The 12,432-nt window shown below is 37.2% G+C and overlaps 2 protein-coding genes and 1 pseudogene across 2 annotated transcripts; all 3 read right to left on the reverse strand.

Moving 5' to 3' along the window:
- Positions 1–215: 215 nt before the first annotated feature.
- Positions 216–584, reverse strand: LOC122658460 (auxin-responsive protein SAUR21-like). The gene has a single exon (XM_043853436.1). It carries the CDS (start codon positions 535–537, stop codon positions 232–234), a length of 306 nt encoding a protein of 101 aa, XP_043709371.1. The 5' UTR covers positions 538–584; the 3' UTR covers positions 216–231.
- Positions 585–4,037: 3,453 nt separating this feature from the next.
- LOC122658455 lies at positions 4,038–4,435 on the reverse strand (annotated as a pseudogene).
- Positions 4,436–6,797: 2,362 nt separating this feature from the next.
- Positions 6,798–7,250, reverse strand: LOC122658459 (auxin-responsive protein SAUR21-like). The gene has a single exon (XM_043853435.1). The coding sequence runs from the start codon at positions 7,117–7,119 to the stop codon at positions 6,814–6,816; it is 306 nt and encodes a 101-aa protein (XP_043709370.1). The 5' UTR covers positions 7,120–7,250; the 3' UTR covers positions 6,798–6,813.
- Positions 7,251–12,432: the final 5,182 nt, after the last annotated feature.

Here is a 12,432-nt window from a genome sequence, read left to right on the forward strand (position 1 = left end):
TGAAGAAGCAAGAGAAGAAGCTGGATATTGTAACTTGAGAAGAAGAATCATTTCTATTAATAAAATTAAAGAGGTGACAGTAAGAGACAATTAGTCATTATAAATGCTACATTTTCTATCAAAAGGTCATGTGTTTACAGAGATTTCTTTCTCTCTCTCACGGCTGCATTCCCCATCCTCTCAAAAAAATTAAAGATATATACATGACAAGGGCCTTTCCCTCCCGGTTTCCTATTTTCTCATGCACAGGCCATTCAAACGAGAAGTGAGATCGACGAAGGTGTCTTCTTTGCAGGGAATTGTAAGACCACCCATTGGGTGATCAAACCCAAATTCTTCTTCAGACTGACTTAGCAAGTCTTGAAATATTGGCTGGTTCAAGTAGGACACTGGAACCACAAATCTCTTCTTCTGTGTCTCACCCACATAGACTGCTAAGTGACCTTTAGGAACATCGGTTGCTAACTGGTTTGCACGCAAAAGAGATCTTCGGAGGATTTTCTTAGCTTGAATCATCGCAGGCAAACGGATACCCATGGTTTTGTGTGAATGAGGATCTTTAGAAGAACAAAAACAAGAAGTAGAACAAGAGAATTTAAAGATCTAAAAGAATCAAAAGAGCAAAGGAAAGCTAGACCAAGAATTGGGTGTTGCCTTTGGTATGTATTGTTATGTATATATATAGAGGAAGTGATTTACTAACCCAATCATCTCAAGTGTTTAGTGAATGGTGAGGGACACACTTCATGAGGTATCACATGGTTCTGTCTTCCAACCCAACATCAAGAATTGAAGAAAGATAGTTGCCCAGTGACATAGGGACCACTTGATATTATGGTTAGCAGTGTAGATATATAGATTGTTGTCCAGTGATTTGAACCACCAATTGTAATTTTGTCTGTAGACCTTATTAGTGATATCTAAGGGATCTTTCCTGCCCCTTGTTGGTAATGCTCACAGAAATGTGAAGATGCATGATGTTCTTTAATTTACCTGCTTGGGTAGAGGGAATTTGACTAATCATTAATTTATTGGTGGTAAGAAAGCATATCAAGTGAGTTTCAATTCATATATAGTTTCCAGTGTGTCTGAATCTTAATTTGTTGAAGGATCAAAATTCAGGTACAGCTAGGTCTTCTTGCATAAATGGGTACACTTATCCTTAGAATTAACAAAAACTAAAACAGGAAGTGTTGGAAGTCATGACTATTAAGATGTGTCACTCTCTTATGCATTATGTAAGGATAATATTGTAGTCATTATAAGGAAGACCCTTCAAGGTGCTAATATGTACATGCATCATGTAGGTCCATGCATGCAAAGCTGGACAGATATAAGGATCATAATCATCATATCAAGACATGTGCTAGGGATATTGAGAGTCAATCATCTTCAATTTCTATGTATTCTTTAGGCAAGATCTTCTTCCATTTTTGACTCTTATTGCCAACTTTGTATTTCCTCACATTGAGAAACAGAAGCTTTATCTTACACAGTTCTCTGTTTTACACAGCCTCTCAAGTCTCACTGATTCATAAATCAAGGTTACATCCAATATTGGTTCAGATATAATCAGGACATTATATTCAAGTCTTGTTATACAGTTACTGAGAATTGATCCATGAGTGATACTTCATGAAACAAGCTTAAGAGTGGAATAATTTTTCTAGAACAAGCACCCCTCATGCTCATGAAAAGAGATGCAAAAAGTTGTTAATTCTTAAAAATGTATGGAAGTTGTTACTGGAAATTTTGATTCTTGTGTTTTTGGTTTCTTCCTAATGTACATATAAGCTCCAGGGATTTAATTTCATCCCTGTTTATGTTCTTCCTCTCATCACCTCCAATAAAAATACTTTCCAGGAAAAGAGAAATTAAGATTGTTAATGGAAACAAGGGGGGGGGGGGGGGGGTTTCACTAGTTGAAGTACTAGATTGGTCAGGAGAGCACATTACAGACAGACAGCATCTGTTGACCAAGAGACATGTTCTTCATTATATATAGTTTCATTTTTAACGATTATTCTTTCTTTCAGAGAGTAATTAAGAGGTATTAGACTAGCACCTCTGAACCAACTCAAATATCCAATCACACCCCAACCCCCAAACAAGGTTTTATATATATCTTTATAATGAAAAATACAAGTTGAGCTCATTGAGTGATTTCAGCCCAAATTTTTTCATATCTTATCTCTTAGTTGTACCAGTTGAAAAGGACAATGGGGCCAGAACATCTGCCCATTGGTCACGGTATATATGCATGACCCCTACAATTATCATTTGAGAACTAACATTATCACATGGGTTGGCTACAAGTCGCTTCTTTCTGTTCTCTCTCTGGTTTTAATGCTCTTGTGTACTTATGGTCTCCTATTGCCTGATCCATAGGGCCCAGAGAGAGAGCTCTTAGTAGTTGCAAGGGTCACAGGCTCCAGAGTCCAGACCCACCTAAAATAAGCTAGAAGACTGGAACAGTAAGGGGTCAATGCCATGAACATACAGCCATAGACAAATAGGGCTCACTCTTGGACCTTTTTGCAAATCCATGCCATGTGATCGGCACATGAAGTAATGTACTAGTATCAGGCAGGCCGTATTTAAACCTCTTCACATTACTCAATTTCGAAGAATTGTCTATACATGAACTGTTTTATCTTTATTTATCTTAAGTAGCTTATACAAGAAGGAATATTTCAGTCCAACTGATTTGCAAAAAGCTTTTTCAATTACTGGGTACCATCTATAAGCATTGTGATTCTAAGAGACCGGTAGATGTGATTTTCAAGGCTCTCATGCTAAGCATGTATTTAGACAAGGGTCTATTGACATTAGAGACAAAGTTCACTAAAGAAGGCCACTTAGTGGTTTATACTGGAGAAAATAAGGAAGAAGTCATTCCTGTTTATGATTGTAATCAAAACCTATTCATGATGTAGGAAACACAATACAATAAAAGAAAGAAAATCAAATAACCACAATGTGAGCTCGTTATTGCTCTTTTTTCGGGGCAAATCTTTTGTTACTATTCTTTTTGAGTCTGGATCCTCTCCAACGACATTGAAGAGGATTCCTCTCCAATAACCTTCTCCTGGTGCCACATTTCATATCAATTCACGGAGACTTAATTCCGTTTCCCTTATTCTTTCTCCTCTCTCTCCCTCTTTTTTAGGAATCCATTAAACGTGATTGAGTTCAACCCAAGCCAGGCACTGACTCAGGGCCAGAAATTGGCCAGAAGTTCCCAGCCTTACTTGCCCTCAGGACCAGGGTATCTCAGCCCAAGTCCTGTTCAGGCACAGGGCGGGCTTGGGCTGACATGGCCAAACTTGCACCCCTAAAGCTTCAAGGTCTGGGATAGCAACTTCATGCTGTAAAACTATACCCACCACGGCTGTCACCGAAAGGCAGTGATCAGATAATGAATCTGAAGTTTATCATAAACATCATCAAACTTAACAACGTAATTTAAGAACTCATTTGCGTAAAACTTGCTCTAATACCACATATGGGATGTAAATCCTCATTCACACAAATACACCAGGATCATGCTTATGCATTCTAGAATCACAAACAACAAACATAGGGTATCCAACGTTTGACCGGTACTCGCCATTGTGTCTAATTCACTGCAACAACGAATGGAGTTTCAAAGTTCCTCCCTCTTCTTCTCCGTCAATGTTTCTCAGTGATAGTGCTAATATGAAACACACGAGACAGAGGAAGGACCTAGAGTCCTATTTATAAATCAAAATGCACCCCTCCCATCAAGGTGTGCTAAATAGAGTGGGATTCTATATTCTTAGTTAGCAAGATTAGGTTTCTTCATTAAATTTAACTTTATATTAAGATATTCTTGGACACAGAATTAATAAATTAATTCCTGCATTAATAAAATTAAAGAGGCCGGTGACAGTAAGAGACAATAATCAAAATAAAAGCAACCTTTTCTATCAAAAAGTTAATTGTTTACAGAAATTTCTCTGAAAAATGTATAGATATATATACAAGACATGGGCCTTTCGCTCATTACTAATTTCCTACTTTCTCATACACAGATCATTCAAACGAGAAGCGAGATCGACGAAGGTGTCTTCTTTGCATGGAATTGTAAGACCACCCATGGTGTTCAAACCCAAATTCTTCTTCAGCCTGACTTAGCAAGTCTAGAAACAATGGCTGGTTCAAGTAGGACACTGGAACCACAAATCTCTTCTTCTGTGTCTCCCCCACATAGACTGCTAAGTGACCTTTAGGAACATCATCAGTAGCTAACTGGTTTGCACGCAAAAGAGATCTTCGGAGGATTTGCTTAGCATGAATCATCCCTGCAGGTAAACGGATACCCATGGCTTTGTGTGAATGAGGATCTATAGAAGAAGAAGAAGAGAATTTGAAGATCTCAAAGAATCCAAAGAGCAAAGGAAAACTAGACCAAGAATTGGGTGTTGACATTGGGTATGTATTGTTATGTATATATAGAGAGAAGAAGTGACATACTTCCCAATCATCTCAAGTGTTTAGTGAATGGTGAGGGACACACTTCATGAGGTATCACATGGTTCTGTCTTCCAACCCAACATCAAGAATTGAAGAAATACAGTCACATATATAGGGACCACTTGATATGTGGTTATATACTTATATTAGAAGAGTAGATAGATAGTTGCCCGCTGATTTGAACCACCAGTTTGCAATCTGGTCTGGATCGGAGAACTTTTTAGTGATATCTAAGGGATACTTCCTGTCCTGGCCTTGTTGGTAATGCTAACAGAAATGTGAAGATGCATAATTAATGTTCTTTAATTTATCTGCTTGGGTAGGGAATTTTGACTAATCATTCATCAGGTTTAATTGGTGGTAAGAAAGCATACTAAGTTTCAATTCATATATAGTTTTCAGTGTGTCTGAGTCTTAATTTGTTGAAGGATCAAAATTCAGGTACAGGTCTTCTTGCACAAATGAGTACAATTTTTATCCTTGAATTAACAAAAAAAAACCGGTTAGTGTGTTGGAAGTCACTATTAAGATGTCTCACTCTTTTTATGCATGTAAGGATAATGTTGTAGTCCTTATAAGGAAGACCCTTCAAGGTGCTAACATAACATGTACATGCATCATGTGGGTCCATACATGCAAAGCTGGACAGAGATAAGGATCATATCAAGAAAAGTGCTAGGGATATTGAGGGTCAATCATGTTTAATTTTTATTAGACATGTTTTAGGGATTTGTATAAAGATCTCTTCAATTTCTCTTCTTTATTTGTTATTCTTTAGGTCAGATCTCCTACCATTTATGACTTTTATCAACTTTGTATTCTCCTCACATTGAGAAAGACAAAAGAAGTTTTATCCTACACAATTCTTTGTTTTTTAACACAGCCTCTCAAGTCTCACTGATTCATAAATTATGGTTACATGCAATGGTTCAGATATAATAAGGATACTTGTAGTACAAGTTTAAGAGTGGAATAATTCTTTTAGAACAAGCTCCCCTTATGCTCATGAAATAAGTTTGTTAGTGGAATTTACAGGAGGGGTCACTTGAATTAAGTTGATGGAAATATTGTACAAGTAACAGTAACAGTTTGAAAGCTTCCAATAAAGTAGTTGTAAATTGATCATCAAGCAGAGAACACAGTACTGTTTGAACACATTACAGAGACAGATACCATCTGTTGACCAAGAGACATGTTCTTCATTATATGTATAGGTTTCATGTTGACCAGGGAGGATAACATGATTTTTCTTTCTTGCACATTCCTCTGAACCAACTCACATATCCCATCCATCCAACCCCAAATAAGGTCTTATATCTTTAGATTGAAGTTAAAAAAAAAAGGTGATCATTGAGTGATTAATTTCTGCCCAAATTCCTTGATATCTTTTTTTTTTCAGTTGTAGCAGTTGAGAAGGACAGTCGTAGGGCCAGAACATCAGCTCACGGCATGCATGACCTACAATTATCATTAATTTGAGAACCAACATGATCACATGGGTTGGCTACTAGTCGCCTGTTTCTGTTCTTTCTCTGGTTTTAATGCTTTTGTATACTCATGCTCTGTTATATTTAGACAGGGGTCTATTGACATTAGAGACATCATTTCACTAAACATGGCCACTTAGTGGTTTATATTGGAGAAAATGAGGAAGAAAGTTATTTTCGAGATAATATTTTTACTTTCTTTGCAATCAAACACCAAAAAAGAAGAAAAAAAAAGTGCATTTTCCTTGCAACCAAACAGAGCCATCGATGTGGAGTGGGAATATGAAAGGAACATCTTTTTTTTTTTTTCCATCTATCCAAGGGGGAGGTAGAGAAATTTGGGTTCAGGGAATCAAAATTCTATTAAGATAATATCGAGTAATGGAAGCTGATGCTGCTACATCCAATGTTTTGCAAACGTAGCTAGCCCTCAACTAATTACATGCATTTGGGAATTAATCCTCATCTTTCCTGTACACTAGTCCCCTCCCCCTCTCTGCTATCTAGCTCAGTAAGTCCACCCCCTTGGGCTTAAGGGTCAAAAGCCATACTACAGAATGACTGAAAGAGGTTATAGAATCATAGTCAAGTTCATCTTCGTTAAGAAGCAAGAGAAGAAGCTGGATATTGTAACTTGAGAAGAAGAATCTTTTCTATTAATAAAATTAAAGAGGTGACAGTAAGAGACAATTAGTAAATATAAATGCTACATTTTCTATCAAAAGGTCATGTGTTTACAGAGATTTCTTTCTCTCTCATGGCTGCATTCCCCATCCTCTCAAAAAAATTAAAGATATATACATGACATGGGCCTTTCCCTCCCGGTTTCCTATTTTCTCATGCACAGGCCATTCAAACGAGAAGTGAGATCGATGAAGGTGTCTTCTTTGCATGGAATTGTAAGACCACCCATTGGGTGATCAAACCCAAATTCTTCTTCAGACTGACTTAGCAAGTCTTGAAATATTGGCTGGTTCAAGTAGGACACTGGAACCACAAATCTCTTCTTCTGTGCCTCACCCACATAAACTGCTAAGTGACCTTTAGGAACATCGGTTGCTAAATGGTTTGCACGCAAAAGAGATCTTCGGAGGATTTGCTTAGCTTGAATCATCCCAGGCAAACGGATACCCATGGTTTTGTGTGAATGAGGATCTTTAGAAGAACAAGAACAAGAGAATTTAAAGATCTCAAAGAATCAAAAGAGCAAAGGAAAGCTAGACCAAGTATTGGGTGTTGCCTTTGGTATGTATTGTTATGTATATATATATATAGAAGAAGTGATATACTTACCCAATCATCTCTAGTGTTTAGTGAATAGTGAGGGACACAGTACTTCATGAGGAATCACATGGTTCTGTCTTCCAACCCAACATCAAGAATTGAAGAAAGATAGCTGCTCAGTGACATATATAGGGACCACTTGATATATGGTTATATTAGAAGAGTAGACAGATAGTTGCCCACTGATTTGAACCACCAGTTTGCAATCTGGTCTGGAGAACTTTTCAGTGATATCTAAGGGATCCTTCCTGTCTCGGCCTTGTTGGTAATGCTAACAGAAATGTGAAGATGCATAATTAATGTTCTTTAATTTATCTGCTTGGGTAGGGAATTTGACTAATCAATCATCAGGTTTAATTGGTGGTAAGAAAGCATAGCAAGTTTCAATTCATATATAGTTTTCAGTGTGTCGAAGTCTTTATTGAAGGATCAAAATTCAGGTACAGGTCTTCTTGCACAAATGAGTACAATTTTTATCCTTGAATTAACAAAAACAAAAACAGTAAGTGTGTTGGAAGTCACTATTAAGATGTCTCACTCTTTTTATGCATGGAAGGATAATGTTGTAGTTCTTATAAGGAAGATGCTAACATAATATGTACATGCATCATGTGGGTTCATACATGCAAAGGTGGATAGAGATAAGGATCATATCAAGACATGTGCTAGGGATATTGAAGGTCAATCATCTTCAATTTCTATTAGACATGTGTTAGGGATTTCTATTAATTTTTTACCCCAAAAAAAAATGATCTCTATCTTCAGTTTCTATTCTTTATTTGTTATTCTTTAGGTCAGATCTCCAACCATTTATGACTTTTGCCAACTTTGTATTTAGTTTTATCCTACACAGCTCTTGTTTTTCCACACAGCCTCTCAAGTCTCGCTGATTCATAAATCATGGTTACATGCAACGGTTCAGATATATATATAATAAGGATACTTGCAGTACAAGTTTAAGAGTGGAATAATTCTTTTAGAACAAGCTCCCCTTATGCTCATGAAATAAGTTTGTTAGTGGAAATTCCATGAGGGGTCACTTGAATTCAGTTGATGGAAATATTGTACAAGTAACAATAACAGTTGGGAAGTTTCCAATAAAGTAGAAGTTGTAAATTGATCATCAAGCAGAGAACACAGTACTGTTTGAACACATTACAGAGACAGATACCATCTGTTGACCAGGAGACATGTTCTTCATTATATGTATAGGTTTCATGTTGACCAGGGAGGATAACATGATTTTTCTTTCTTGCACATTCCTCTGAACCAACTCACATATACAATCCACCCAACCCCAAATAAGGTCTTATATCTTTAGAATGAAGTAAAAAAAAAGGTGATCATTGAGTGATTAATTTCTGCCCAAATTCCTTGATATCTTTTTTTTTTTTAGTTGTAGCAATTGAGAAGGACAGTCGTAGGGCCAGAACATCAGCTCACGGTATGCATGACCTACAATTATCATTAATTTGAGAGCCAACATGATCACATGGGTTGGCTACTAGTTGCTTGTTTCTGTTCTTTCTATGGTTTTAATGCTCTTGTATACTCATGCTCTGTTATATCCTGCTCCATATAGGGCCCAGAGAGAGAGAGAGACAGAGAGATCAAGCCCTCTTAATAGGGTAGGGGGGGGAGGGACCAATGCCATGAACATACAGCCATAGACAAATAGGGCCAGCTCTTGGAACTTTATGCAGTTTCTAATTGAAAGGCAAATCCATGTGATCAGCACATGAAGTAATATAATAGCTAGTATCAGGCCGGCCGTATTTAAACCTCTTCAAATCACTCAATTTCGAAGAATTGTCCATACATCAACTGTATTATCCTTATTCATCTTATTAAGTAGCTTAATTATACAGAAAGGAATATTTCAGTCCAACTGATTTGCAAAAAGCTTTCAATTATTAGCTAGGTACCATCCATAGGCAACTAGGCATTGTGATTCTAAGAGGAGACCGGTAGATGTTTTCTTTTCAATGCTCTCATGCTAAGCATGTATTTAGACGAGGGTCTATTGACATTAGAGACATCATTTCACTAAACATGGCCACTTAGTGGTTTATATATAGGAGAAAATGAGGAAGAAAGTCATTCCTGGTAGGATAAAACATGAAGCTTGACATGTTATCTACTACTCATTATGTGGTGGATGATCTGCAATTTCAAGTGGGTCTAAGTTTGCAACACATACTAAAGACAGAACCATGTGATCCCTCATTATCTAATGTCTCCCCTACTTCACATGCATTTTCCTACCTCTATATATACATAGATATATGTAGTAATTAAGATTTCCATCCCAGTACTAATCTCAGGGTCTTCAATTCGTCTCTTTCATTGTTTAAAGTATTCCATTTTCTATTCCATTTTCATACTCTATATATCGAACCCTTCTATATCATATTGAAGCCATTGGTATCCAATTGCTTGGAATTCTCCGAAGGTCTCTGCGTAGAGTTGTGGTCTCAAACCAATTTACAACAACAAAAACAATGAAATATGTTCCAAAGGGCCACTTACCCGTTTACATAGGAGAGACCCAAAAGAAGAGATTCATCGTCCCAATATCATACTTGAGACATGCTGGATTCCAAGATTTGCTGAGTCGAGCTGAGAAAGAATTCGGGTTTGATCATCCAATGGGTGGTCTCACAATTCCATGTGACGAGGAAGCATTCATCAAAGTCACTTCTTCTTCTTGTTTCAAGGCTTTGACGAGGGATCGAGTCTGTGTGGAACAAGAAATTAATTTGCAGAATGTGAACCACATTAGATGGATTAATCCATTCAAACCAAACTCTCCAATTTTGTAAAGAAGGGAGTTCCTGCGAGTTAAAGTCTAACCCTTTTGTAAATGATTTTTTTTTTTTTCCTGGGTGATTGGAAACATTGTTTTGAAAGAAGTGAAAACTAGATAGAAATTATTGCTTTAACCAGTTTGCATTCCTCATTCCTTGTGCATGTGTTTTCTTGTGTCAATTTAACGGATCCAGTTTTCCTCCAGCCAAGTTGAAGGAAGAATCCCTTCTTCACTATAATGGATTCAGGGGATGGGGGTGGGCAGGGTTAATGAACTACATTGTTTGTCAAGTAGTTACCAGCACGACGTGTAGAAAATTTGCCATCTCTGGCAAGAGTGCACCACTATCTGTCTATCATCATCTGCTAAAGGAATATCAAGGATTTTATGTACAAAACTACCAAGGGAGGTAAGAAGAAAGTAAAGAAACATTCCACTGATTGGCATTACCTAAGTGATTGGCAAGATCCTCATGTTGATTTATATTTAGAGAATTAGGGATTGAATGATCATTGATTGATGGAATCTAGGGATCGCACAAAAAATAAGTATCTTTCCCATTACCAATTTTTCGCATCACCATCCATTTTAGAGTTGTGAGATTATTGGCAATGTTGTTCTAGGTCCAGGAACCACGTTAGCCATAATCTTGGGGTCAAAAATAAAATTATCCGGAAAATATATGGCATTTAAGATCCTAGCCCATAAAACCGATGGTTGAAAAAGTAATCTCCAACTCATATTTAATAAAAGAGTTGAATTATTAGTAGCAACTTTGCGAAGCCCCAGTCCACCCTTGGAGTTGGAAGTGGGTAGACAAATCTTATCCATGCTATGAATGAGGTCTTTCTTGAGGTTTTTGTATTACCATTCCAAAAATTAAGACAAACAGAATCAAAGGCACGCCAGATTTTAAGAAGAAATGCAAAATAAAACATAAGATATGTAGGTATAGAAGAAGCTAGGATTGATTGTATAAATACACGCCGTCCTACATAAGAGAGAAAATTGGTTTTTCATGAAGTAAGACAATTGATCACTCTTCTTCCCACACATCCAAGGTACTTAGCTTTTGACTTGGAATGAAATAGAGTGGTGCCCAAGTAAACCGAATCCTTTGGCATCTCATTAGTACCTATAATAGAACAAAGACGCCTCCTATCAGCCACAAAAACATTCTTACTAAACCAAAGACCGCTTTTACCTAATTTAATCTCTTGGCCAGAAAGATCAAAGAATAAGTCCAAGACAACTTACTAACCAAATCTTAGCCACATATCTTACAAACCAAGTCTGGTTGGGAAGGTGGGAGATTTTTTTATTTTTTGGGTAAAAGAGAAGGTGGGAGATTGACACATACAAGCTTTTGACTTGGAATGAAATAGACTAGTGTTTAAGTAAATCGAATCCTTTGGCATCTCATTAACACCTATAACAGAACAAAGACGCCTTTTATCAACTACAAAAACATTCTTACTAAACCAAAGACCACTTTTTTCGGGTGATCGGGATCTTTATCCCATCAATTTACAAGCCCCTCAATTTCCTCAATTCCATATAATAGGGGGTGGAAATGACCACCCTATCCCCTGCTCGAACACACTGCCTATGTGGGGTCCACCTCCCTCTATTAGAGGAAATTGACAGGCAAAAAAATTGAGGTGATAATTTTCCGAGTGGGACCCCGTCGATTCTGATCAAAATTGGTTGGAACCCAAAAACCCTAGAAATGGCCCTCAAACCTAAAAGCCAACTATTCAGTGACCCCTAGAATCAACCGATTCCGAATTTTGAAACCATGGTCTCAAGTAAAGCCGCAAAGTGGTTCAATGTATCATTATATAAAAATAAGACAATTTGGTGAGTATATTGGTTGGATGAGTTTTCTTCTTTTTCAGTGTTTAACAGTAATTACATCCCAGTTGGTTACTTGAAAAATAGAGTTAGTGAATCGATTAGTGTTGTACCACCATACAGAGTACAGACACATGAACAGAAATAGAGAGAGAGAGAGCTCTTGGTGAATTATATGAGCAAAGGCATGTGATAATTGGTAAGTTTGGTCCTCCACCAAATGCCCCATCTTCTATTACCACATGCTTCATTTGCCCATCTCCTCACCACATGTTTCATTTAAAAGATTGTCCAATCAACAGCTATATACTTTCATGCTCTATTGACGATTTTTTTCCATCTCCAATCTTTCAACCAAAAACCCTTTCAAGTGCTAAAAGCTTTAGATTGTTTATCACACCCAGAAGATCCATTGCTTTTAAATCTTCCAGTTGTATATACCAATCCCATTAGATCCATTCGTGGTTGCCGTGCCGTGCTACTAGCTTCAGGGACAATCAT

The sequence above is a fragment of the Telopea speciosissima genome, chromosome 4, assembly GCF_018873765.1.
Source record: "Telopea speciosissima isolate NSW1024214 ecotype Mountain lineage chromosome 4, Tspe_v1, whole genome shotgun sequence".
NCBI classification, from domain to species: Eukaryota; Viridiplantae; Streptophyta; class Magnoliopsida; order Proteales; family Proteaceae; genus Telopea; species Telopea speciosissima.